General features: G+C 31.9%; 1 protein-coding gene across 2 annotated transcripts in view; it reads left to right on the top strand.

Moving 5' to 3' along the window:
* Positions 1-27604, top strand: part of SHC3 (SHC adaptor protein 3) — a 139041-nt gene that overhangs the window by 95606 nt on the left and 15831 nt on the right. For both annotated transcript variants that reach the window (XM_031939264.1, XM_031939269.1), the window contains 5 exons: positions 9920-10046; positions 13723-13873; positions 15246-15333; positions 23320-23514; positions 25816-26111. In XM_031939264.1, the coding sequence (XP_031795124.1) occupies positions 9920-10046; positions 13723-13873; positions 15246-15333; positions 23320-23514; positions 25816-26111 (857 nt within the window). The remainder of the gene's footprint in view (positions 1-9919; positions 10047-13722; positions 13874-15245; positions 15334-23319; positions 23515-25815; positions 26112-27604) is intronic.

The following is a 27604-nucleotide window of genomic DNA, read 5'->3' as shown; positions in this document are numbered from 1 at the left end:
CTCCTCAATTCAAATCTTTCAGATGCCTTTTGCTATAATTTCTGCCTTCATCCCTATCTCACATGATGAGGAATCTCCTGTCAAGGCAAATCCCTCTACATGTACAAATAATACCATTTCATTTTCTTTGGTAGGTTTACCCCTCTATTATCTTTACTCTCACTTATTTTCAGTCTCTTTTTGTCTACTGGCTATTGTTTGTACCACATTACAAACTCCAAACAAAGACTCCAGTTTTTTTATACTTTAACCTGCCTCCCCTGCACCATACTCTTTGATTCAGTTATACTGACCTTGTTCTTCATATAAGACATTTCTTTTTCTAGCTTTACACATTTTTTCCCCTTTGGCTCCCAGGCTTCCCTGATGTCCTTCAAATCCTTGCTAAAATGTATTCACTGACTGGCAAGCCTAAACATATGTACCTCAAGGCTGATGTTTGGTTATTTATATTCATAAAAGAAACACACAAGAAGAGTTAGCTCGAATTTTGATATCCAGTTTCAATATCTCTTATACTAATACATTTGTACTAGATGCCATGTGCTCATAGTTTTTCATTTCTCAGTTTGTAAAAAAGGATGCCAGCCCATCCTAGACCCTTTCACAGAGAGTCAAAGATAACTAGCAGTGCTTTTCATATGGGAAAAGAAGAAATAGAGGAATGGTTGACCCCCATTAGAGATCCACTGAATCATTAGCTTTTCCTACTTATGGACTATCATCTCATCCTCATCATCTGCCTCATCATCTCAAACACAAGTATTTAAGTACAATATCTACGACATAGTAGGTGGTTAATAAATGCCTGTATGTCCCTGGAAGTTTTTAGGGGAACTGGTATATAATTTGTGGAATGATCTTCTATTATGTTAAAATGTCAGTGGTTGAGAAAAGATAAAAGTATCATCTCTCTTTGAAATGATTGTATTTTTAAAGAGGATGCCTATTTTAAGTTTCAAGTTTTGGTTCCTTGGAGAAAGAATCTAGGACTCTGGAGCAGGACATGAAGGGAAATGTTCTTGGGTTGGTGAGCTTCCTTGATGTCCTTTAAAATAACACAAATACCATACAATGAATATTTATCAATTACCTCATAACTATCATCCCAGAAAGCAAATCCTATGTAGATTCAAACTGTGTGATGTTTCTGCAGGTGCTAAAGTCCTGTCTCCTCAGCAACCACAGCTATTGAAGACTCAGAAAAGAAAGTTCTCAGTAACAGTCTTTGGCACTTTCAAATGGTTCAAAAAGAGAAACATATATGATTTTCTTTTCAGTGAAAATGACATTAAAGAAGATGCATCGCCATCTGCTTTGGTATTGCACCCCAAGAATTATGGGATTTTCCATCTGAATGGTGGCTGAAACTTCCTTTATATGTTGCATCCTTCATTATGATGTGATCTTGAGAGCAGGGTCTCTACTTTTCACTCTATACTTCCTGTGCTTAGAATAGTGCTTTGACAAATGTTTTTTTTTTTCCCCCTTTTTATTTATCACGTGGAGAATGTTTTGATCTTTGTACTTGGGGATAATACAAAGAGTAGACAAAATCATTCCTTCCCTCAAAGACCTTATAATCTTGTAGAGAAATTTAGTTCATCTACTGATATAATTCTTATCTATTAGTATTACTTTAGATCCTTCTCAAGACACCTTTAAATCATTTTTACTCTTTGAATTCTCTTCAAGTTTTCCATATCCTTCTGCAGTTTTAGACACTAAATATCATATCCAATTCGCCTAATTACTATTCATCCAAAGATCATTCCATGCACAATCCCCCCTTCTGGAGTTATAATATATATAATATTCCAATATTATTTTTATTACTTTTATTTAGCCTGGTAGCCTTTGGTGTTCTTATCCAGACGTTACTTTTTATGTATTTATTTATCTTTATATCTATGTGTGTCTATTTGTCTGTCTACCTGCCTACCTACCTACTTGTCATCTATCATCATCTATTTAATCATTAGTTACTTAGTAGTTTACTTAAAACTAGATTTCCCTTTGTCTCATAGATGTTAATCAACCACCAGTCCAATCTTACTATTTATTAACATGAAAACTTCTTCTATTTCTAACCTACGCCAATTCTTTGGCAACCTGGTGACTTCCTGATCTTGAAGGCTAATCATATTGATGTTAGACTTTGTTTGGATACTGAGTGGCTTAGCCAACCCACTATTGCTCAGAATTCCCAAGCTCAAAACATCCTGCGGTTTTAGTCTTCATAGTAGTTGGGATTACAGGAATATATTACCATACTTGGCATTTGATCATTCTTACAAGAATTTAGTTTGTTCTTTATTTTAAAATATTTTCTTCCTATATGTTCTTTGAGGACTTAAATTTGTTAGCTCATTTACTTCTCTAAGGCCATTTTAAATTTTGACATTCAAAATTCATAAATGAATATCTGCTCTCATATTTATCTTCTATCTTGATGTTAGTATCAGTTTTCTAAGAGCATGTTTTTGACTCAATAATTTCAGTTATTTATTTAAATACACATTAATTTGCTTGAATTGCACTGATTGCAATCTTTTGAGACATATTTCAAACAATCAGTAGTTCATGTGAATAATTGAGGAGGTTAGGGCAAAACTGTAGTACTTTTGAATTGAGGCCATTGAAAAATCACAAAGTAAAGATCCAGCATAATGTGAACTTTAGAATATAGAAAAAAAATTATAGAATTTGTTTCCCAACGCATTATGTTTTTACTTAATTTTTTTTTTCGTTTGCTTCAAAGGATTTACAATGTAATAATGACTCTCTTCTTTCCCCCTCAGTATTTAGCACTATATGGTAGGTAGGAGGTAAAGATGTTTGGTTAACAAGATCATAGCTATCCATTTCTGAATTATTGATTTATCCATTTTTATTTTTAAAAATATGAACTCTCATTTCACTGGATCCTTTCCAGTTTTCTTTCTGTGCTTCCAAAATGGCAGCTTGTGGCATTAAACAACCCTAATCAATTCTTTTTAGCAAATTAAAATGAGAAAAATGAAGGCAGAATAGAAACATGAAGAAATTAATAGGAAAAAAAATCTCCTTTTTTCTGAGAATTTTAGGGGAAGAAATTCTCAGAAAAAAGAGGAACCTAGAAATTATAGGTTTTTATGTTTTTAAGCCAACAAAGTGTTGGACGATCTTTAAGAAGTGCTAAACCCCAGCATGTTATCTATGTAACAGCAAGGGATGTAAGTGCTGCTTCATGTGGTGCTGGTGACCAAGGTAGTAATCATCACTCTTTTCTTTCTACCTCCTTTGTCTTTAATATCTTCACTCAATTACAACAGTTAGCTTTTTTTTCTTTTTTAAAGCTTAGAAGCAATATAATGGGTTCTCAGATCTATGTGATTCCTTCTTCTGAGATTCACAAACACACACAATGTATTGACATGTACAGATATATCTATACAAATACACACACATATATATATATAGATACATGTGCTATTTATTACATATTTATATTTAACATTCACTAAAAAAATTGAGTTCCAAATTCTCTTCCTCCTCCATCCATTGAGAAGGCAAGAGATGTAATATCTATTATATTTTTGAAATAATGCAAATCATATTTCCATATTTAACCATATTGCAACTCCTCTTTCCCTCCAAAAAAAAATCTTAAGAAAAATAAAGTGAAAAAATTATACTTTAACCTGTATTGAGAGTTCACCAGTTCTCTCTCAGGAGGTGGACAATATTTTTCAGCATAACTCCTTAGGAATTATATTTAACAAGATAGTTGTCATTCATTCACAGTTGATAATTATTAAAATATTGATATTACTGTGTGCAATGCTTTCCTGGTTCTGCTCACTTCTTTTTTCATCAGTTTGCATAAGTCTTCCCAGTCTTTTCTGAAAACATCCTGCTTGTCATTTGTTATAACACAATAGTATTTCATCACAACTATATGTCATAGACTGTTCTGTCCTTTCTCAATTGATAGACATTCCCTCAATTTCCAATTTATTTTTGTTGCCACAGACAAAGTTGCTTAAAATATTTTGCATCTATGGTTTCTTTTTTTTTTTTTTTGTTCCTGAGCTTCTTAGGACACAGACCTACTAATGGTATTTCTGGGTCAAAGGGTATGCAGAGTAGTTCTTTGAACTTAGTTACAAATTGTTTTCCAGAATATTTGGATTAGTTCATAACCTCACCAATACTATATTAGTGTCCCAGCTTTTCATATCCACTCCAGCATTTATTATTTTCTTTGTTACTCAATCTGATAGGAATAACATGATACTTCAGATTTAGTTTTCATTTTTCTGGTCAATTATAATTTGGGGCATTTAAAAATATTATTATAGATAACTTTGGTTTCTTCTTCTGAAAACTGCTTGTTTATATCCTTTGGCTATTAATTAGGGAGTGACTCATTTTTGTAAATTTCTCTCATTTCATTATATATTTGAGAAATGAGACTTTTGTCAGAGAAACATGCTTTAAAATTCCAACATCCCCTTCCCATAGTTTCTTGCTTTCCTTTTAATTTTGGCTGTACTGGTTTTGTCTGTATAAAACCTTTTTAATGTAATATAAACAAAATTCACTTCCCATGATGCTCTCTATATGTTCTTTGGTCATAAATTCTTTTCTTAACCATAGATCTAAAAAGTAAAAGTTTTCTTGATCCCCTAATTTGTTTATGATATCATCCTTTATGTATAAATCATGACTCATTTTGACCTTATCATTTTGACCAGACCTTGATATGTAGTGTGAGCTTTACAATTTTCTAGTAATTTTTATCAAATGGTGAGTTCTTATCTCAAAAGGCTGTGTCTTTGGGTTCATCAAACACTAAATTACTATGGTCATTTGATATTTTGCTTTTTTGAACTTAATCTATTTCATTGATTCCCCTCTCTATTTCTAAGTCAATACCAGTTTGTTTTCATGATTTTCACTTTGTAATATACTTTGAAATTTAATGCTTCTAGTCTGCTTTCTTTCACATTTAAAAAAAATTGGTTTCCCTTGATATTCTTGACCTTTTGTTTTTCTAGCTGAATTTTATTATTTTATCTAGATCTATAAAACTTTTTTATAGCTTGGTGTTGAACTGAATACATAATTTAGGAAAAAAATTTTCATTTTTATTATCTTGGCTTGCTTTACTGATGAGCAGTTAATATTTCTCCAATTGTCTATCTTCATTTGTATGAAAATATTTTGTAATTGTGTTCATATAATTTCTGGGATTGTCTTAAGCAGATAGACTCCCAAATATTTTACATTGTCTTCAGTTATTTTAAATGAAAATTTTCTTTTTACCTTTTCCTGATGAATTTTGTTGGCAATATATAAAAATGCTGATGATTTATTTTATTTTCTACAACTTTGAAACAAGTGTTGTTTCAAGTAGTTTTTTAATTGAGGTTCTAAGTATACATTTCTATCACTCGCAAAGAGTGATAGTTTTGTTTCCTCAATGTCTATTCTAATTCCTTGAATTTTTTTCTTGTCTTATTGCTATAGCTAGCAATTCTAGTATGTCATTGAACAATAAATGTGATAATAGAAATCATTGTTTCACCCTAGTTCTTATTGAGCTTATTCCTATTTAAGATAATGCTTTCTGATCACTTTAGATAGCAAAACTCCTCTTATTTATATACTTTCTAGTGTTAACCATAGGAATGAATGTTGTATGTTGTCAAAAGCTTTTTCTGTATCTATTCATAAAATTGTATGAATGTTTTTTTTTATTATTAATATGATCAATTTTGCCTATATTTTTCCTAAGACTGAACTAACTTTGCATTCTTGCTATAAATACCACCTGGTCATAGTGTATGATTTTTGTGATGTAGTGCTATAATCTTTTTGCTAGTATTTTATTTAATTTTTTTGTATCAATATTCATTAGGAAAATTGATTTATAGTTTTTTCTTTGTTTTTGCTTTTCCTGATTTAGGTATAGGAACTATATGCCTTAAGTTAAATTTATCTTTATCTTTAACTAACTTTGACTTCTTTATGGTTGAAGAAAGATTTGGTTTTCCTGAAATGTTTAGGCAAAACAAAACAGAGAATGTTATAGTGTCCATTGTTGCTAAGAGAAGGAATATACAGGTAGATTTTTTTGCTTCTAACTTCCCTTACTCCTTGAAGAAGTGGTAAAACTGGTGCCTTCAACAAGATTCTTTTGAACTCTTCTTCTTCCTGTTGCCTCCATACTAGCTCACCTCATTAACTTCTGCATGGGGCCACCAAGGCTTACCTCATTGAGGCTGCCCAGTGCTTAGCTACTGACATATATAACACTTCCTTTCAGTCTATCAGACACTTGAATTCCTGCTGATTTATTTTTTTTTGGCCGCTAAACAGCAGGGCATGACCAATCTCCTCAACCAAATGTAATACCTTTCCCGTGTAGCTTCATTTCACTTCAAACAATGACTTTCTAGTTCTTTTTGCATTTAATCTAAAACCTGTCATTGATTGATTCATTTAGTGAAGATATGTAAACCTTGTTCACATCTCTGATTGATTGACTGACTGTTGTTATTTTATAAAAATATAAAGGCTAGTTAAGTGGAATGGAGTGACATCTTCCCCACCTAATTTCTTAGTCTTCTTCCTCAGATTTCCAGCCAAGACAATAAAATACAATAAATCTAAAAAATTTTTTGCCATGGTTCCACAATGTTAGAAATTATACATCTCTAACCTAGATATGAGCTATCAGTACCTATTATTTACTCAGAATCACTGAAGTCTAGAAATGTTGAGGATCTCAATATCTATCTTGTTCAACCCCCAAACCAAACAATCCCCACTTCAACATATCTGAAAAGTATTCATATACTCTGCTTGAAGACTTCCAAAGACAGCAAATGCACAACTCTCTGGGCAGTCCATTAAACTTTTAGATAATTCTAATTTGAAGGTTTTTATGACATCAAGTCTAAATTTACTTCTTTGTCTCTTCTATTTGCTACTCCTGGTTCTATCAAGTCATTTAGCCTCCTATCTTAGTAGGCATTAATATATATACCATCTAATAAAAGATTTGCATTTACCAAAGGTTGCTGCTTGATGCATGTTAAATAATAAATATTATAATAATAAAATACCAACAGATATCCCTGAGTTTTCTCTAGTCTCATCCATTGTGCCCATAGCTGAAAATGCGATCTGAATAACAAAGGAATGAAGGTAATAATGTGATTCAAATATTATCTTTGAGTTAATTTTCCTGGTAAACTCCTTTTCCTCCTTCTATGTGCAGTACTAATTTTGATTTCAAAGGGAACATTAGCCTTAAAAAGGGAGTTATGTCCTGGGAGCATAAAACCTAATAATATGAACTGCTGGATACCTTATGAGACTCTAACTTATACACAGTATAATGCATAGTAAACCATAGGTATTTAATTATCATTAGATGACAAGTACCTAGATGATGGCTTTTATTATGGTAATAGTTTATCTCAAATTGTACCTTTCCAAGAAGACAAAGAAACAGCCTCTGTAGGAGAAGCTAATGATTTCTTTGTATTTTTCTTCCTCTTTTCAGTTTTCATATTTTAATAAGATTACCTTTCATATCTCTGTTTCTATGCCCAGTATAGTTCTGTCGGTTACCAAGGGAACGATTACTAGGGCTGTACATGCTTCATTACAAGTCTCTTGCAAGGTGACAAGGGGGAAGGAAAGAAAGACATCCTTCAGCATAAATATATGGAGAACTATTTGAAAAATAAACAGGTTGTAATGAGATAAAAATACATTCCATCTTCTGTTGTAAGAAGGTTTCTTTAAACCTAATATCAAAAGATACTTTGTATATCTGTCTTATGAAGAACTTTCTGAAAACTAGGACCTTTCCTCTTGGAGTTCCTATAGAAATAGTTTTGCAAGGATCTTTTCTCCTTCTAGTCTTAACTTAATATTCTTTTTTTGTTTTTGGAAAGACTCACTGCATTTTATAGTCATTTGCATTCATAGCCTTTGTATGAAGCACAGAATGTCCTCACTTAACAAATTGGAAAATAAAATGGTATAGTAGGGTGGTTCAGGCTTACCCAAAGTCACTTAGCAAGTCAAAGAATGAGCTATGGCATGGGCTCAGATGGTCAGATACTCTAAACTGCACTCTAATTATTGAAATGTTACCTTTCTATTTTAATATCCAGTCCTAAATAAATCAGCCAGAAGCTCAAATACCATATTCTTAGAGCAGTAGTACTGATTTATGTGTTCATTTAGCTAATACTCTTGACACAAGACTAGAGACCAAGGGCTTCATGACTCTGAAACTCACTATCAACTTTTTCATTCTTCCTTTTACCTCATGGTTATAGTAAAATGGTCACCTTCTAATATAGTACTTAATGTGAAGAAGAGAAAAGTTTCTAAGAATTTAAAGAAAAATCCTTAAGAAATAACTAAATCTCTTTGGAAATAGGAATTTAAATATTTTTAAAATGCAGTAATTGAAAAAATGACAAATAGAATTTGAGAATTTTTGAATTTACTTCAAAACCTGGGCTTTACAATGTTTAAAATGATATTATTTCTAGAAATTCATTTTTATAACTTTCTTAACTAGTGATTTGTGACTATTGCTTTTTCCTAACCATTTTCAGATGGAACCTCATCTGAATAAATTTTGAGAGTCTATTGCATGTGGGATTATAAATGAAGGGCTATGAATTAGTTTTTCTGATATTAATCACTAATCTATTCCTGTTACCCATCTGTAACTTCCCCTTAATAAAAATTTAAAAGCTAATGGTCTAATGATAAGATTTCTTTATTACTTTTAGGCCAAAGTGTTTTTTATAAGAACATTGTATATTGTTTGTATAGAATTGCCCCCAGTTCAATATCAGATTACTATCCTTTCTCATTATCATTTGGTATTCTGACCTAGGCAGGTAAGATAAAATACTGGCCCTGGAATCAGGAAGATCTAAGTTCAGATCCAGTCTTAGTCACTTACTAACTGTGTGACCAGGCAAGTCACTCAATCTCTATTTGCCTCAGTTTCCTTAACTCTATAATAGGAATCATTATAGGATCTATCTTTTAGGGCTATTGAGGATCAATAGTATCTTATTAAATACTATTTGTAAAATCCTTAGAATAGTGCCTGGCACACAGTAGGCACTTAATAAATCCTTGTTTTCTTCTCTCCTTCTTACTGATGAGTTATTTTAATAGTGACTGCATAGAACATTTACGGATATTTTCTGCCTATCTCTGCATTGACAGGATTGTAGATTGTAATTGCCCATTAGGGGATTTTTGGTGATGAGTCATACAAAGCTAGAAGAGTTTAGCATTTAAGAAGTCTCAAATGATCCATAGATAGCAATTGTTGATATTTTGGTTTTAATAACCCTGAAAACTGGAAATGGAAATAAAAGCTACCATTCAATATGGTGAAGGCAACTACTGTGATAATAAATGAATAAACAAACAAATAAAAATGCTAAGTTTTGTGGGACTTAAAGTCTATTTTTTTATATGTACAAATCAGCTATTTCAATTTTCACTTAATTTGGAACCATTTTAACAGTTAGATTAGGCCAAGTTGATTACTCTCATTCCCCTAGTAAGGGTCTAAAAACCAAAACCTTATTTGCTTTTGCTGTTGTTATACAGTCTAAAAGGAAAGAAATTATTTTAGTGAAGGTTAATGTGGTTATTTTTCAAGAATTTCATAGTATCTTATCTCTAGGGATTTTTATGAGACTATCAGATGACAGAGTAAATGTGATGAAATAGTTTGAAAATATTAAAAAAAAGTAAAAAGTTCTTAAAACCATCTTACTTGAAATAACTTTTTTAGGAAGTTTTATTTGTGGTAAAGCATGGATAGTATAACCAAAGCCTTCTGCACAGACTGCTTTATCTTCCTTGCTTTCATTAGCTTGTCACATACTGGAATGCTCTGATGGCTTGGCTCGAGATGTTATCAGTACTATAGGTCAAGCTTTTGAGCTTCGATTCAAGCAGTATTTACAATGTCCTTCAAAGATACCTGCTCTTCATGACTGGTAAGTAAAAGCATAAGACTGCCTTGTTATCAATGTTCTTTAAAATGCACACAAGGGGAGAAACAAATTTTAGTGCTTTGTTTTTAATTAAGACTACTAAATTTCTGATCAACAGAATCACCTGAAATATAATATGATAATAGTGTAAGGAGAAATTATAGTAATAGTGATCAAGGTTACATGAAAAACTAATTCATTTTAATTGTTGTTCTTTCTTCAATGGACCATGCAACTATGGAATGTTTCCATGTGTCATTTTTTACCAGGTTCATGTCATTTCTCATTACATTTGTATTATTATACATCATTGAAAAACATCTAAAAAAATCCCTCTTTGTAAAATGCCTGGTGCTACCTATTCTATGAAATTATTGATCTGTCAGTTTGTCCCTTCTGGAAGTTTATAATCCAAACAATGCTGTCACCTATATTTTAATCTTCCTGCATCTTACATGAGTCCCATTTGACCTAAAGATTACCTAATGGCTTAAATTAATTGCCCACAATTTCCTGTGTATGTCATAAAAAGGAAAGATAAAACAAGAAATGCCCTATTGGGTCAGCTGGTGCTAAGAGTCATCTGGTTTAGTGCCCTGACTATGAAAGAGACGTCATTGCCATTTGGTGGTATGAGATGAGAGAAGTCTGAGATCAATCACAACTCAGACACAGTTGTGGAATCCTCAGCAAGTCTCTTTACCTCTCCCCTGTACAAGTAAAAAGTTTGGACTCAGTGGTCTCTAATGTCCCTTTCATCTTTACAATTTTTGTCAATGTTTTATAGAAGAGCATTGCAATGCATAATGTGAAACTCAAAAGGCCTGACTTCAAAGGCCATGATGGCCTGTCTCCCAACATTTCTACCTTCCCTTAAGAACCTGTTATATATGTTTTTTATTTTATATTTTATATATCTTGTCTTTCTAAACCTTTTAAAGCCAATTTAAAGATAATTTACATGTCTTTGTTCCATTAATTTATAGCCTGCTCCAAAATATGACTTCTTTTTACTTGTCTAAAATTAACCTTTTCAAGGATGGATGCAGATAATACCTAATTCTAATGTTTTATTCTTATAATTCATAGATAAGTCAGGGTATTGTTATAGGTATATAGATATATTGCCTTTAGTGATAATATAGAGCATTCATTTTTATTTTTTAAATTTCCTCTTTCTTGAATAGTTCTGTTTTTGTTTTTCATTCATCAAAAGTAATATCAAGACATGCATTTACATATAGAGATACATAAGTGGTATTCTTATTCCTAAGTTTCCAGACAATATTTTCCACCATACCACAGTGTCTAATTTCAATGGTTATTTTTTGTTAACGTTTTAATAGAGTTCACTTTTTTTGTGAAAAAAATTCAGCTGCATATTCGAATGAGAACAAATTTTAGATTTCTTAAATTGAAGAGGTGGTATACATAAAGAAAATGACAGAGAATTGAGCACCAGGAGATCTGGCTTCTGGTTTTGGTCTTGCCATTAATTGGCTGTGGAATCTTAGGTGTCTGCATAATTAAGAGTTTGAACTAAATGATATCCTAGGTTTCTGACAGATGTCAAATTCTATGACTGTTTTAGAGACCAACAGTCTCATAAAAGGTAAGTTCATTCTTCAGCCACTTTATGTGAATTGCATGGAAAGAAATGAAAGTTTGATGAAGCAGCAAAAGGAGAAGGAGAACTAGTTCTCAGTTCTTTTATTAGTTGTTTCACATTTGGAATATTGGGTCCTTAGATTAATGAATTCTTAAATGTAGATTCTTAGAGTAATTTGGCCAAACTAAGCCTTTACTGTTTAGGACATTATTATTTGACAGTGCTTGGTGCTTGGAGCCATTCAGTGTTAGTCAACTGTTGTAGGACAACATCATGAATATTTAGAAAACAAAATGAAAATGTTATTAAGTTGCTAAAATTTCATTGAGGTGGCCTTAATACTGTGGCATTTTATTTTATTTTCCTCGTTTCACAAATGGAGCCTTTAAAAAAATTAATTTCTTAGTTGTCTCATCCCTCTTATTTTCCATCTAGTCTTACTTTTTTGCTTTCCTAATTTCTCATTTCTATTATCTTTGATCCTATTTGAACTGTTATCCACATAACATGTGGATGTCATGAACTTCATGTCATCTACTTATTCTCTCTTATATATCTGTCTTCTCTTTAATATTTTACATACATTTTGCTTAATCAATCACCATCTCTTTTTTTTTTTTTGATATTGTACTGCTTATAAGTGTATTCAAATATTTAGATCTTGGTTGTAGATATGGATAGAATTTGATAACCCTACTCATACATTCAAACATTACAGCAAACTTTGATGGAAGAGGTGATTGGGAAAAATTGCTTTCACGGTGTGAAAAGATGAGATGTAAGATACACAAAGAGGAGAGACACTATACACAGAGAGGAGGATTCACCCAGAGAGGAAACCTGCACATTTCTGAGGCGCCTCCAAAGATGTCGTAGAAACTGTGTATCTCAAGAGATGAAAAGATTACATACAGAGAGATGATAGGAGTTAAAGGCAGTGATAGCGCTACAAGAAATTCCTGGTTTAAACCAAGATTCTCAGGAACCAGATTTAGAGAACAGTAGAATAGATTATCTTTTCTTTATTGGTAGACAATTTTTTTAACTTTCTTTTTTCTTTATAAGAAGTAACTCTCTGGGAGGGAGATATTTTGGGAAATGAAGATAAAATAAAAACAAAAACTATTACTAAAAATAAAAATAAAATGCATATCGTGTAGGACAAAAGGGATGTAGTCTGTGCTAAGCCATTTGATCAGATTTTTCACACAGCTCAAGTACATCACTCAATAAGGCTTTTTTCATTCCCCAGCTACTAGTACCTTTCCTCCTCCTCTATCTTGCATTTAATTACCTTTTATTTATTTTGCATTTATTTATATGCTGTCTCTCTCAATGGAATATAAGATCCTTGAAGTAAATACTATTTCACATTTTAAAAAATCTCCAGTGCTTCACAAGGTACCTTACTCATAGTAGACACTTAATAAATGCTTATTTTTTGATGATTGATTGATTCACTGATATAAATTGTGAAGAGTTAGGATCAAGAAAAAAACACTCACATTTTGGCTCTTTGTCCTCAGGTTCTTTTTTTATTGTTGTTATTGTTGTTTTTTGTTTTTTTTATGAGGCAAATGGGATTAAGTGACTTGACAGCTAGTAAGTATTAAGTGGATTTAGGCTCTCCTGATTTGAGGCTCTATTCACTTCACCATCTAGCTACTCCTTCCATATTGTCTCTTTAAAAAGTTTTTTTTTTTCTTATCTTCTGCAGTATCAGGGATAGACGCAAAGCAGATATAGTTTTAGCTTGAGCCAGAATTGTTCATTTTAGGAGTGACCTGAAAGAAATACAAATTATGGATGAGTTTGTAAGGTGTAAAGTGTATACACTGTATAGAGCAAGAAGAAAACTGGAAAGCTGAATTTTTCTGAGCACAACTCATTTGAATAATTGGCAGCTGCTTCAGAAGGAAAAAGGTCAACAACATAGAATGAGATGACTGAGTAGATTATGTGGGTGATGAAACTATCTTATTAGAGGCATGAATAATATTCATTAGGCCAGTTGATTGCTTTGCAAGTACACATTACTGACTAAAGCCAGTGTCAAATCTATTCTTACAGCAGGCAAAGTCTGGATGAGCCATGGATGGAAGAAGAGGGAGAAAGAACAGAACATCCATATTATAACAGCATTCCCAACAAAGTGCCCCATGTGGGAGAGTTTCTTGATGTTAGATCAAAAACCAGAATTTGTACTGCTGACACAAGCAAGGTATGTCAGAAGATTTCTTTTTTCCTTTGGTGAGGGGTCAATTTGCTGAACTATACAGTTAATTTAAATTCTATTCTCTTGGCAGCTTATCTCACTAGCCTCTTTGTTGGATATTTTTATGTTAAATAAGTATAAAAATATTTTGAGACTTGAATAAAAATGAAAATTAGCATGTTCAACACAAATTGCGTTATTACTTGGATCATTTTATGCTGCTTTTTTATATCAAATTTCTAAAATTTTTCATGTGAGATTGGACATTCTGTATTCAGTAATAGAATACAACTTTAACATCTAATCAGACTCTTGTATTTTTCTTTGTTTATTATCCTACATGGTTATTAAATAGATTTCATATTGAAAATTGCAATTCCAATCCCATTTTCCTCTTCAATTTATAATATACTTTTTAAAAAGCTAATGCATGAAATGGGGGTGGGGAAGGAAATTGAATATTTCTTCCTTGTTCTTCACTGTGACCTCCTCATCTTAGAATTTATAACAGTCATCAACATACCACCCTGTGATATTGATGCAGAAAAGAAAAGAAATAATAGAAGGTTGATAAATGTATCAGGATGCTTCAGGGCCATAAGAATGGTATAATATACGTAGTTCTCAGGAAAGATAACATTTTGGAATTGCACAGCCATCTTGATCTTATTCCTAAACTACCTTAATAAAGCACTTAGCTTTTTATATTTTGATATCTCTTTTTATAATAAGAAAATGTGTTATATCCCTTAAATCAGAAATTTGTGAGGGAAAATTACAATGTTAAGTATTACAAGGGACATTTCAGTAAGAGCATATTCTTATGTATATAAAACTATCAGTGGTAGGATTAGTATGTTAGCTTACTCTGAACACAAATTTATATGTGCTGGCCATGAAGAAGTAGATACTTGCTAATTGAATAGTATTTTTAAAACATATGTTAAGTAATACAGCTGCATAGGGAAAAGCCCATTTTATTGCTGCACTTGGGCAAAGATTTTTAGAACAATAAAGATTTATGAGAGTTAATGAAGACAAACACTGGGGTACAGTTTCGATGAAGATAGAAAGTATTCCTTACATCTACACAAACACATTCTTCAAAGAACTTGAAATCTTAATGCTGCCCTGGAGCCATGAAGAGAAAATTGGGCATAAATATAGCATGTAATCTGTCACCACATCAAGGTCACCACTACTATTATTATAGCTTTTAACAATAGTGAAACTTGAAGAGGATGATTCTATTTCTCTCTTCCTCCCCCCTTCCTCCCCTTTTTCTCTCTCCTCCTCTCTCCCCCCTCTCTCCCTTCTTCCTTCCTTCCCTCCCTCTCCATTTCTTTCTCTATGTCTTTCTCTGTTTCTCTCTCCATAGACTTCAGGAAGAGAGCAAACTTACTACCAGGGACGGCACTTAGGAGGCAAATTCAGTGATGATTGGCAGCATGCACCTATTAATCAAGGTAAGTGGCTTTCTTCTGGGAATCCAACATTTAATAATAGCTAACATAGTGCTGACTATGAGCCAGGCACTGTGCTAAGCACTTTATAATTACTATCTCATCTGATTTTCACAGCAACCCTGGGAAGTAGGTTGTATTTTTATTTAAATTTTATGGATGAAGAAACTGAGGCAAACAAAGATTAAGTGATTTGCCTAGGGCCATACCAGCTAGCAAATGTCAGAGATCAGATTTGAACTCAACTCTTCTTGATGTCAGGCTATCCTTTGAATTAAAGGGCACAAAATCTTTTTACCAAAACAGAATAGTTCTCTATTGGTTGTCCATTCTTTGGCCATTACTATGACTTTTGTGAGATTTTGTGAAAATGGAGGATTTGCTATTGGTCAGGTCTAGTTAACTTGCCTTTCTTAAGTGCCTATATTTTAAGAACTGGCAGTACAAAGAAATACAAAAAAGACCAGTCCTTATTCTCAAGGAATTCATGGTCTAGTAGCAGATAGCATGTAAACAACTACTGGAAATATCATCTTGGTATTAATGGCTTTTTCCCTTACGTTTTTTTGAGTTATGATAACCTCAATCTTGGAATTAGAAAAACAACCAATACTTGTTCATGTTGTTCACTAAGTTAGATAGATTGAAGACATTCTAGAACAAGAGTTGCATTTAGAACATGAGATGCAGTAATCATGTAATATGCTGCTGGAGCACTGGAGGTATTCATATCAATAAAAGGACACAGAGGCTTGTTTTGCTAGTATCATTACTACTAATGTAGCCACCTACCCTGTTTAGAGGTTACTGACTTTGCCTTGACTACAGAAGGGAAAAAAATCCCTTGTTGTTGAAGCACATGGGGAAGAGAAGAAGTCATGTTACCCATGACACAGGAGCTTCAGGTCCTAATCATAATCTTGGTCAGAACTTATAGGCTAAGGGGAAAATGAGCTCCTTCTTCCTGAGGCATGTCCTTTCATTTGAACCTTTAATTACAGCCCCATTTCCATCAGAATATCAGTATGGCTCCCTGATTACATGATTTGGAACTGTTCATGAGTTCATAGGAAGAGGTGGGGGAGGAGACCCCACTACTAGAGCATGGCATGTGATTCAATGGTCTGACTCTTCCTTTCTCTTGAGGAAAGATAGATGGTAGCTGCAAAGTTGCTCATACTTCTTTGTCCTTAGGAACATTTACTTAGTCATAGTTCTGGTCAGTGGTTCATGGAGTAAAGAGAGTAGGTGTCAATAGCCTCAAAGTGACTTGCTGCTCATGCAGATAGTTTATTTGGATTGTGCCAAGAAGGAATGACTCCAAGAGGCATTGCAGGAGGCTTTATTAGCAGTCCATTGACATTTACCAGTATTGGCAGTTGATATGAGTAAGTAGCAATGATTCCAAGAGACTGTAGGCACAGCAACAGCAAAACTAATTAGGTACGGGAGAGAAGAAGGGCAAAGCCTGAGGGAGTCCTATATAGGGGTTTAAGTGATTCCTGAAAGATGAGGAGGAAGATGCCTAGGCATTAGCCAAGAGTGGGAGACAATAAAGCAGTCCAAGGACTGTCAGTGACTGTTTTGCTGGCTGGGAGTTTTAGTGTGGATGAGATATGTTATTTTTCCCCCCTTGGGACCATCTGGATGGTAGTGAGAGCATTCCTCTTTGCCTTGAAACAAGGGTAGACGTATGACATTTCTCCTTGACTGAAATAATGAGGTGTTTCCTCCTGAATATCTGAGCCATTATGATAGGTCTTTTTTTTTTTTTTTTCTGGATATAGGTTGACAATGCTCCAGCTTGCTGCTATCTTGGCAATGATAGCTCTTGCCAGTTGTCATAGACTCTCAGATCACTTTTTTTTGCTTTTTGGCAAGGCAGACAATAAATTAAAATTGTGATAAACCAAAGTTATGACAAAAGTCTCAAATAGTGAGGTAAGGTTAAGGAGTCAATGGATCATACAAAGAAATTAATACACTTTAATTACAAAACCCCTTCTTTCTGTCCCATTACATTTTTCTTTGAAGCTTAACTAACTTTTTTCAATTAAATCCATGTCCAACAACTCCAGAAATGCATAATAAACACTCAAGTTTTTAGAGTAAGAATGAAGAGCAACAACTGGATTTTGTAACCAGTCTTAGGCTGGCAGAAAATTCTGGCTCATGAATGAAGTCAGGTAAGAAATAGAAAAAGAATAAACCAATACTGACTTTAGATTTCAAATCCAGAAGGAGATGAAGAAATCAGGGAATCTAGTTAAAAGATTCTTGGTCATATCTTCAGTTACCATATCTTGTGGGAGGGAAAAACTTACCAGACAGTGACACCAGAAAGAGATTGATGCCAATTCTAAGTCCAGACTGACCAGATATGGTAGGTGAGACAGCAAGTATGGGCTCTGTAACATCCCTCCTCCAAGAAAGTAGAAGACCCTAAGTTGGCATATTATTGTCTGAGAATCACTAGTGTATAGAATCTTGGTCTGGAGTGTCCAGAAAACAACTGGAAATAATGAAGGGTTACAGGTCAGAGTTTCATTTTCTGAGGTACCAACTTTATTGTGGTACAGTCCAAGAAATGAGATGTCCAGTACTATTCTGATGGTTGAGATCGTTATCACTTTGGGTTGTAAGTGGTAGGGTGCCACTTCTGCTGGCATTGTAACATCAATAACTTATAACAAATTCTTCTAGGGGAACTGAAAGGCATTTTTCAATTTATGGGTCTTAGTATAGTTCCATGTTCATAAGCTATGCAAGGAAGGGGCATGTCTGTGGACAGAATCATTGATAACTGTTGCTGAATAGATAATATTTTAGACATCTGTTAACTGAAGATGTGTTTGATATAGGGTGATTAAAGGTTTAGCTGGCAGTTGCATAGGGCATTGAATGAGAATGTTATAGAATATTAGATTATTCTTTCTGCTCATTATGTTTTTTTTACATGCCTACAATTCTTAGGGAGGTCAAATTCCCTTAAAATAATAAATTATTTCCTTTTTCTCACTTAGATTTGTACTATTTTACAGTATTGTTGTGATGAAAGCACTTGGTAAACTTTAGAGTGCTAGATTGATTGGAACTATTATCTTCTTTAATCCAACCATATGCAGTACCTTTGTTAATGAATTTCTCTTATCTGTTTTGGACTTATTAGACTAAATTCTAATCAGAACCAAAAAAACTGAATGCTATTATTATCTCTGACAAGGATCACCAATTAACAAATTTGTAGTGCTTTTATTTAAAAATCTTTTATCAGGACTAATTACTTTTAAAATTCTATTTTAGGTCTTCTTTTATCAGAGATAATCTACAAAATTTTTAATAAGCTACTTTGTAATGAAACAGAATCAGCTTTCACTAAGAGCAGATAATAATTTGGTATGAATAGAGGCCTGAATTGCACTCAATTTGATCTGAATAGCATCCCCAATTTCCCATACCTAGATTGTATAAAACATGATTATACAAAATCATGCTTATTGTCATGATCTTAATATCAGTGAGTGGAAACAATGATAAAATATTATAGGAAGATAGGGAAGAAGGGAAAAGATATTAGTGATAATAAGTGAATAAAGCAGTTATTTGAATTGAAGCTCCACTTCAGTCCCACTACAATATCTCTTCATGATGTGGAGTTGACCCAGGGTCCACAAAATACAAGCTCTGAAAAGATCCAAACAAATTGAAAAGGATATTTCAGTTTGAATGACATTCAAGGATTCAGATCAGATAAATTTGGAGATGTTCATCTCTAGATTGGCTAGGGTTATGAATTTTTTTGACCACCTCTCTTTAACACTGTCTATTAAGTCTTAGATGATTTCTGCATGACTGAAGCAGATAATATCCAAATGGACCTATGGGATTGAAGTTATTTGAATTGAAAGAAATATTAAAAAATAAAATTGTCAAAGCCAGTAAGAATATGTGTGTATATTTGTATGTATACATATATCCCATATATATGATAATTCACTATGATAATTTTTCATAATAATTTATCTTTTTTGATGAGCTACATTTTTGATTTCAGGATTTATGAGGGGTAGGAAACTAGTGTGAAGCTCATTTGAATGATACAGATAGGTAAATCTTTTGTAACATTCATAAAAAGTTGTATATGACATTGAGAAATTAAATAATTTGTCTGCTCATGGTCAGCTAGTATGTGTCAGAGGCAGGATTTGAATGCAGGTCTTCTTAACTGTAATGCTTATTTTTTCCCCTCTTACATTAAAAAAAAATGAAATTCCAATGAATTTTATTCAGGAGTAGCCTATATTTGGACCAATGTGATATTCAAGAAAGGATAACATAAATATTATCTAATATCTAATATATGTTATCTAATAAATGTTAACTAATAAATGTGCTAATTGTTTTTTCATTATGTAAATATTTTTGACATATGCATTCTCATATGCACATCTGAAGCATATTAATATATCAGTATTCTTCAGAGCAAATTTTTTTCTGTAAAGATAATTTTTAATGCAAAAAGTTTTTTTTAAATTATGGAATAAAGCCCATAACATAGTATATTAAAAATGATTGTACTAATCATTTTAATAATTAAAATTATTAAAAATGAAACTGTAAATATGTTATGTACAACTTGCTACTTTTAAAATATTTGATAGTTATAATAAGTATAATAATATATATTATATATAACAAACATACATTTATATGTATAAATATATAATATATGCATAAATATATAATTACATAAAATATAATAATATAAATATATAATATATAATAAACTTTTTCTTTTTTCTTCTCTCTCCTTCGCCCTAGAGATAGTTACTATGAGAAACATACATACATATATATATGTAAAACTACTCAATACATACTTCTATTTGTCGATTTTCTCTGTATGCAGATAGTGTCTATCTTCATATGCCTTCAAATTAATATGAGTATTTATAATAATCAAATAGTTTATTTACTTAAAACAACATTGATGTTACTATATATAGTGTTCTCTTGATTCTGCTCATTTTGTTTTTTATTATTTCATACAAGTTTTTCTAAGGTCACTGAGCTCTTAATTTCATATAACACAGTAACTGTTCAGTTATTCCCCATTTGATAGGAATCCCCTCAATTTCCAGTTCTTTGCAAAAGAGAGAAGAGAGCTACCATAAATATTTTAGAACATATAGCTTCTTTTTCTTTTTTCCCTAATCATCTTTGGAAATAGAACTAGTAATTGTATTGCTAGGTCAAAGAATGTAGGCAGTTTGATAGCTCTATAAGCATAATTACAGATTGTTTTCCAAAATGATTGAATCCCTTCACAATTCCATAAGCAATAATTTACTGTCTCAATTTTTCCACATCCCCTCCCACATTTTTTGCTTTCCCTTTCAGCCATTTTAACCAATTTGATGGATATAAAATAGTATTGGAGCATTTTTCACACGACTATAAATTGTTTTGATTTCTTTATATTAAAACTGCCTTTCATATCCTTTGAGTATTATCAATTGTGGACTGATTCATCTTCTTAGAGATTTTATAAAGTTCTTTATATATTTTAAATATGAGAACTTTAACTTTATCTAAGAAAATGTCTATAAATTTTTTCCCCAAATTTTCTGCTTTCCTTCTGAATGTGGCTACATTTTTTTATTTGATAAAAGGCAAAAAATACAAAGCAAATTTTTAAATGTCAGTGGTTCAGTTTTCTTGGCAAATTATTTAAATCCATTAGAAACATAGCTTGTACCATTGAAACACATAATATATTAAACAGCTATGTATTATGAATCTATTGTGTAAATATGGGGTAGAACAGAATGAATCCTTTAACCCAGAATATACCATTGGATACTAAAACATGCCTATAGATGGCCGGACAAGTATACTAAATTAGATCTTACTATAGAACATATGAATGTGTTTATGACATAACTTTCAGATGGGTTACTTACTGTAATTAACAGTTAGTATTGGGTAGATTGTCAGTTTTATATGTAATATTTAGCATCTTGCTACCTTTGCATGTGGTATCCAGTTTCTGTTTTTCCTATAGGTTTGTTGATAGTAAATAAATTTGATAAACCATGTGAAAGTTTGGGTTTTTCATTGAAAAATGATTTTAAATATACATATTTATTATGGATTTGAAATTTTTTCTTCCCACCCAAAAAAAATAATTGAATGGAGGGAAGATGGAGAGAAACCCTTCTATAAAAATATATTAATATCCATCTTACGCTGGTTAGGCATGAGAGAATGTTCTTCTTCAGAAATTTTCAGAGAACTCAAGGGATTTTTGTAATTTCTCAGTGAGACATTAAAAATTTAATTGGATTACATTTTTGTTGTTGCTACCTTCAGAATCCGAAAGGGAAGCGTAATCTATGTAACCCATCCATGAACAATTAATATTTCTCTAATTATTTAAATATTGTTTGTGTAAAAAGTTTTTTTGTATAATTTTGTTCATGTATTTACTGTTTTTGTAGGTGTACTCCTAGTTATATTGTTTAAAGTTATTTTAAATTGGGTATCTTTTTGCTATCTCTTCTTGCAGAATTTTGTTTGTGATATATAGGAATGCTTATGATTTATGAGTATTTACTTTATATCCTGTTTCTTTGCTAAAGTTATTAATTGGTTCAACTAACTTTTTAGTGGATTCTGGAGTTTTCTAAGTATATAAATATAATGTCTGCAAAAAGTAATAGTTTTATTATCTCATTCCCTACTCTGATTTCTTCTATTTGTATTTCTTCTTTTCTTGCTCTTGCTAGTATTTCATACACTATTGAATAATATTAGTGATAGGAGGCATCTTTGTTTTACATCTGATCTTACTAAAAACACTTCTACTTATCCCCATTATAAATAATGTTTGTTGATAGAATACTTTTAATAATTTATACCTATACTTTCAAGTGTTTTTAATAGAAATGAGTTGTATTTTATCAAAAGCTTTTTTCTACATCTATTGATATAATCATAATTTTAAACTTTTATTAGTGATATATTCAATTATGTTAATAGTTTTCCTAATGTTAAATCATCCCTTTATTTGATGTATAAATATCATTTGATCAGAATGCATAATCTTTGTAATATATATAATCTTTTGGCTAATATCTTATTTAGGATTTTTGATTCTATATTCATTAGTGAAATTGTTCTATAATTTTCTTTCTCCCTTTTCTTTTCTTTGTTTAAATGTCTTACTCTTAATGGTCTAGGTATCAATAGTACATTTGTTTTATAAAAGGAGTTTGGCAGGATACCTTCTTTGCATATTATTCCAAATTATTTAATATTCATATTAGTTGATCTTTAAATTTTTTATAAAATTCACTTGCAAATCTATCTGGTTCTGGTGACTTTTTCTTAAGAAACTAGTTTATGTCTTCTTTAATTTTTTTTCTAAAATAGGTCTATTTAAATATCTATTTCTTCTGCTAATCTAGGCAATTTATATATTTTTGTAAATATTCTTCTATGTCACTCAAATTGTTAAATTTATTAGCACAATTGGGTGAAAGAGCTCATTATAATTGCTTTAATTTCTTTTTCATTTGTGGTATAGTCACTCTTTTCATTTTTAATACTAATGATTTGTGCCTAATAATATTCATCTCCAAGAGTGGGATATGGGGAAAGAAAACTAAAGAAAAAAAGAGAATGTTACATGATAACTTTATTATATATTTAAAAGAAATAGCAAATTGTACATAATAGATCTTGTTTCATGTATGGTCATTTTTTTCCTACCCTACTATGTTATGGAAATTCTTGTTTTATTTCTTAAATTCAAAATAAAACATAATTACAAAAAAAAAGAATGTGTATAGTACTTTCTCTCATTGTGAGGTTTCAAGAAACCTGCATCATTTAAAAATAAATTTTCTGTGTAACCTTAGCTAAATTCCTTCATCTCCATAATTATAATAATGAAAAAAAGGGGTATCCTCTTACTTTTCTTCACAGGTTCTTTGGATAGCTATAACATGCCAGAAGGAAAATCCCAAGTAACTCCTGTAGGGGAGACACCAATCTATGTGAATACTCAAGGTGTAAATATTCAAGTTTTGCAAGCCCTTCCAGGAGACACTGGAAGTGTATTCAGTGACTCAGTGGACACTACCAAAGACAATAGCCCAAGAAAAGACTTATTTGACATGAGTAAGTTCTTATTGATTTTTTTTCAGGAATGTTTTAATGTAAATGGTTATGTCAAAATTACATATCTCATTTCATTCTTTGCTAATAGAGTTTTGGTGTATGGTGATCTTTGTCATTTTCTAGGGTTGTTACTTGTAGTCATCTTCAAACTATCATCTGCTATGAGATAAGAAATCGTCCTTTTTTGTAGTCAACAGAGAATGAGAAATTTAATTTCTTGAAACTAATTTTTTAAAAAAAGAAATCTTCATGTTAATTACTATGAAGCCCAATATATTGATTCATTTACCTGAGAATTGGCTATAAAATTTTTTTTAAAATATCAGAGCTGATGAAACAACAATACTTAGCCAGCAGAAGACAATTAGGGCCTACTACATGGTGTATACTTATTAAGTCTTTGCTTAATTGAATTGAATTGAAACAACCTGGAATAGGAATGAACACTGAATTTTCAATGAGGGAATTTGGGTTTAAATTATGGATTTGCTACTTTTGACTTTAGACAAGCTATTTAATTTTACTTAGAGATGCTATGAGTACAATGAGAAAAGGTGGATTAGATGATCACTAAGGAAGGCACCTTATGGCTCTAAATCTTTTAAGTCTTGTAGTTAAATTCCTAAAGAAATGACATCAAAATCGCACCTTTTTACTCTAAAAACTTCTCTAAAACCAAATTTGAATCCTCATGGGAATTACCTCATTCTGAACCTTGACCTCAAAAAATGTAGATGTAGTATTTTAAAACTGGAGGGAACCTTAGAGATCAAAAGGATCATAAGATTTAAAGCAGGAATGGACTTTCAAGTTCTTTATATCTTGTTAAAGTTCCTAATTCTATAGATGAAAAAGTTAAACAAAATATGAAGCCCAATGCATTTGAAAGATTGGTCTACTATTGTAATAGACTCCCAGACCAATTTTCTTATTACCATAAAGTATTATCACTGTAGTTTTTGTAATAGTTCCCATTTATGATTAAATAAAGGGCAGTTAGGTGACCCAATGGGCAGAGCATTGGGCTTGGAATCAGAAAGACTCACCTTGATGAGTTCAAATTCTTTTTCAGACATTTACTAGCCATGTGACCGTGAGGCAAGTCACTTGACTTTGTTTTCCTTAATGCCTCATTTTAAAAATGGACTGGAGAAGGAAATGACAAGCCACTCTATATCTTTGCCCAGAAAATTGAAGATGAGATCACAAAGAGTCAGACCATGATTGAAACTACTCAACAATATGGGAATTCTTATATCATAAAATTGTTAAAAGGAAATTTTAAAAGAAAAATGGATTATTATCAGTTTAAGAACTGACATGAATAACTTCATTTTGTTCTTTTTTGTGTGTGCCAATTTTGGTATGTATGACTCCTGCTTAAAATGCAGGATCAGCTTTATCACAATTGATTTCCTTCAGTATTTTTTTCCTCCCCAAATTGCTACAAGAAGACTTAATTTCAAAAGGATTTCAAAGGATTTCAAAAGAATTCAAGAAGTAGTTGGGGTAGTATAATGATAAATGTGAAGTGATCCAGTATACAGGGAGCTTTTAGAATTTACTTGGAAGACAATTTTGGTGAAAAGAGATTGAAATGAATATGAGGAAGGGATTTATAACACATATGAAACTGAACTCAAAGTCAGGGAACAAGGCATGTTTTCCTGAGTGGATTTAGTAGAAGAACAGATCTTTTAAAATAAATATTTTGTTTTCAGGCAAGTTGATAGATGCATAATAGAATGACTACTGAGTCTGTATAATGTATTTAAAATGAAGTTAATCTAGCCTATTAAATAGAAAAAAGGAGTCCTCTGGGTCTTTGTATAACATATGCCACCTTACCTTGAACAGCTTATTAATTGGTTAATATTTCTTTCTACAAAAAATGTCCATAATACTTCTATCTATAAAATACTTCTTAAAGCATAGGAAAAATTGTCTGTGATCATAGAATTTAGAACTGAAAGGAATCTTAGTGCTCATCAAGCCCAAAATTCTCATTTTTCAGATGAGAAAACTAAGGTCTAAAAGTGAAGAAACACATCTAGGGTCACAGAGATAGTAAACATTACAGCAGAATTTGAATACATATCTTATTAATTTTGAATCCATCATCCCAATGTTATAATTGGGTTCTAATATATTTTGTTGCATTAATAATTAAATCCACTTCTAGTCAATAAAATGTAGCATTTTATTATAACCTTTTTATATTTAAATGATCAGTTAGATAGTTTTTTTGGCATTTAGTTTTCTTTTGATTGATTTATTATTTGTATTTGTTGTTGCTGCCAGGACCTTTTGAAGATGCTCTCAAGAACCAAACTATGGAACCTTTGTTAAATAAGGCTATGTCAGTGGAAAACACCAGCCCTATTTTATCCAGAGTACCTGATTGGAGAATGATGGAAGAGTTAAAGGCAGAACCTTGGTATCAAGGAGAAATGAGCAGGAAAGAGGCAGAGCAGCTAATAAAAAGTGATGGGGACTTTCTTGTCAGGAAAAGCACCACCAATCCAGGATCCTATGTCCTGACAGGGATGCATAATACCCAAGTCAAGCATCTTCTTTTAGTTGACCCAGAAGGAATTGTAAGTATCTAATTCACAGCCAAAGTAGTACTAATGCCATGTGCATTCTTCTTTTTCTTCTTCTTTTTAGTACATCAGAATAAATGTATAATTTAATGAAAGCTATTTAAGTCAATTCATATTGGGCTGCTAAGGAGATTTACCCAACAATAGATTGTCATGAATTATTATGCCTGGCAACTGTGACTTCCTTGATATATCACAATGTGTTACAGAACACTTAAAATATTCCTTGATCCTTCTGACAAGTCTGTGAAACAGATAATTGAAGTATAAACATTTATATTTGTCTTCTGTCTTGGATGTCTTTAGCAACAGGCATTAATATTGATTTTGATCTCTCATAAGAGTGTGGAGATGATTCTAGGTTCTTGACAACTATGTTAATGGGGACAATTAGGTCATGCTTTGGATAGAGGACATGCCATGTAATCAAAGAGGACCTGAATTCAAATGAATCCTCAAATATTTGACACTTACTAGCTGTGTCACTTAACCTTGCAAAAAAGAAAAAAAAAAGGAAATTATGTGAATAGATTGCAAACTCTTCGTTGGGCTATTATGAAGTTGAACTGTCTTTGAATATGTTAAGTGACAGAAATTGTCTAATGAGAACTAGCCTTGGCTGCATTTGAAGAAACTCATCATCAAATGGTTAATGATAATCATTATATAAATATAAAATAAAACTATGTTTTATTTTTATCATAAAGATTATCTGCTCGGGCGAAGATATATTTCAATCTGATGGTTGAAGAAGTATCCACACCAATGAACTAACAGATCTTTTAAAGTGCTGAAAAATACAACAACAACAACAATAACTTTAAATCAATATCTACTTGGTACATGAGATAGAAAACTTGAAAAATATATTGCCCTATTAAAGGCAATAACAAAAGAAACATAAAGAATTGAAAAATGGAAAGCAAATTAAAAATGTATCACAAATCCAAGTTCCTTTAATCAACAATTGAAAGTAATAATCAAAATGTTTTGGTGAGAGAGATAAAGAGTCAAAGCAGCACAAAACAGTGTAAAAAACAATTCAATATCAATGAAAAACTTTACTCTTCTCTGAACTCTGAATCTCCATCATCATTTATTAGAATTTCAAACTGTATATTCCAGGGATCTTTCAAACTCAGTTTATTCAAAACCGAACTTAATATATTTTCTCTATGTTGTCTACTTCCAAAGACACTACCACTATTTTAGTGTCTCAGATTTATAATCTCTTAATTATCCTGTTCATCCCTCATGTATCAAATTAGTTGCCAAATTTTGTTTCTGCCGCTACTTTTTTTTACATTTGATTTCTTCTCTCTGTTCATAATTATATCATTTGTCTAGGCCCATATCACCTCCCACCTGGATTATTGAATAGCCTTTCACCTGGTCTTCCTGCTTCAAGTCTCTCTCCATTCCATTCCATTCCACTGATCCCAAAGAAATAATCCTTTAGTACAGATCTGAATATTTCAATACCTTAA

Source organism: Sarcophilus harrisii, chromosome 1, assembly GCF_902635505.1.
Source record: "Sarcophilus harrisii chromosome 1, mSarHar1.11, whole genome shotgun sequence".
NCBI classification, from domain to species: Eukaryota; Metazoa; Chordata; class Mammalia; order Dasyuromorphia; family Dasyuridae; genus Sarcophilus; species Sarcophilus harrisii.
The sequence above is the reverse complement of the archived record's forward strand: the minus strand, read 5'-3'. Positions and strand labels throughout refer to the sequence as shown.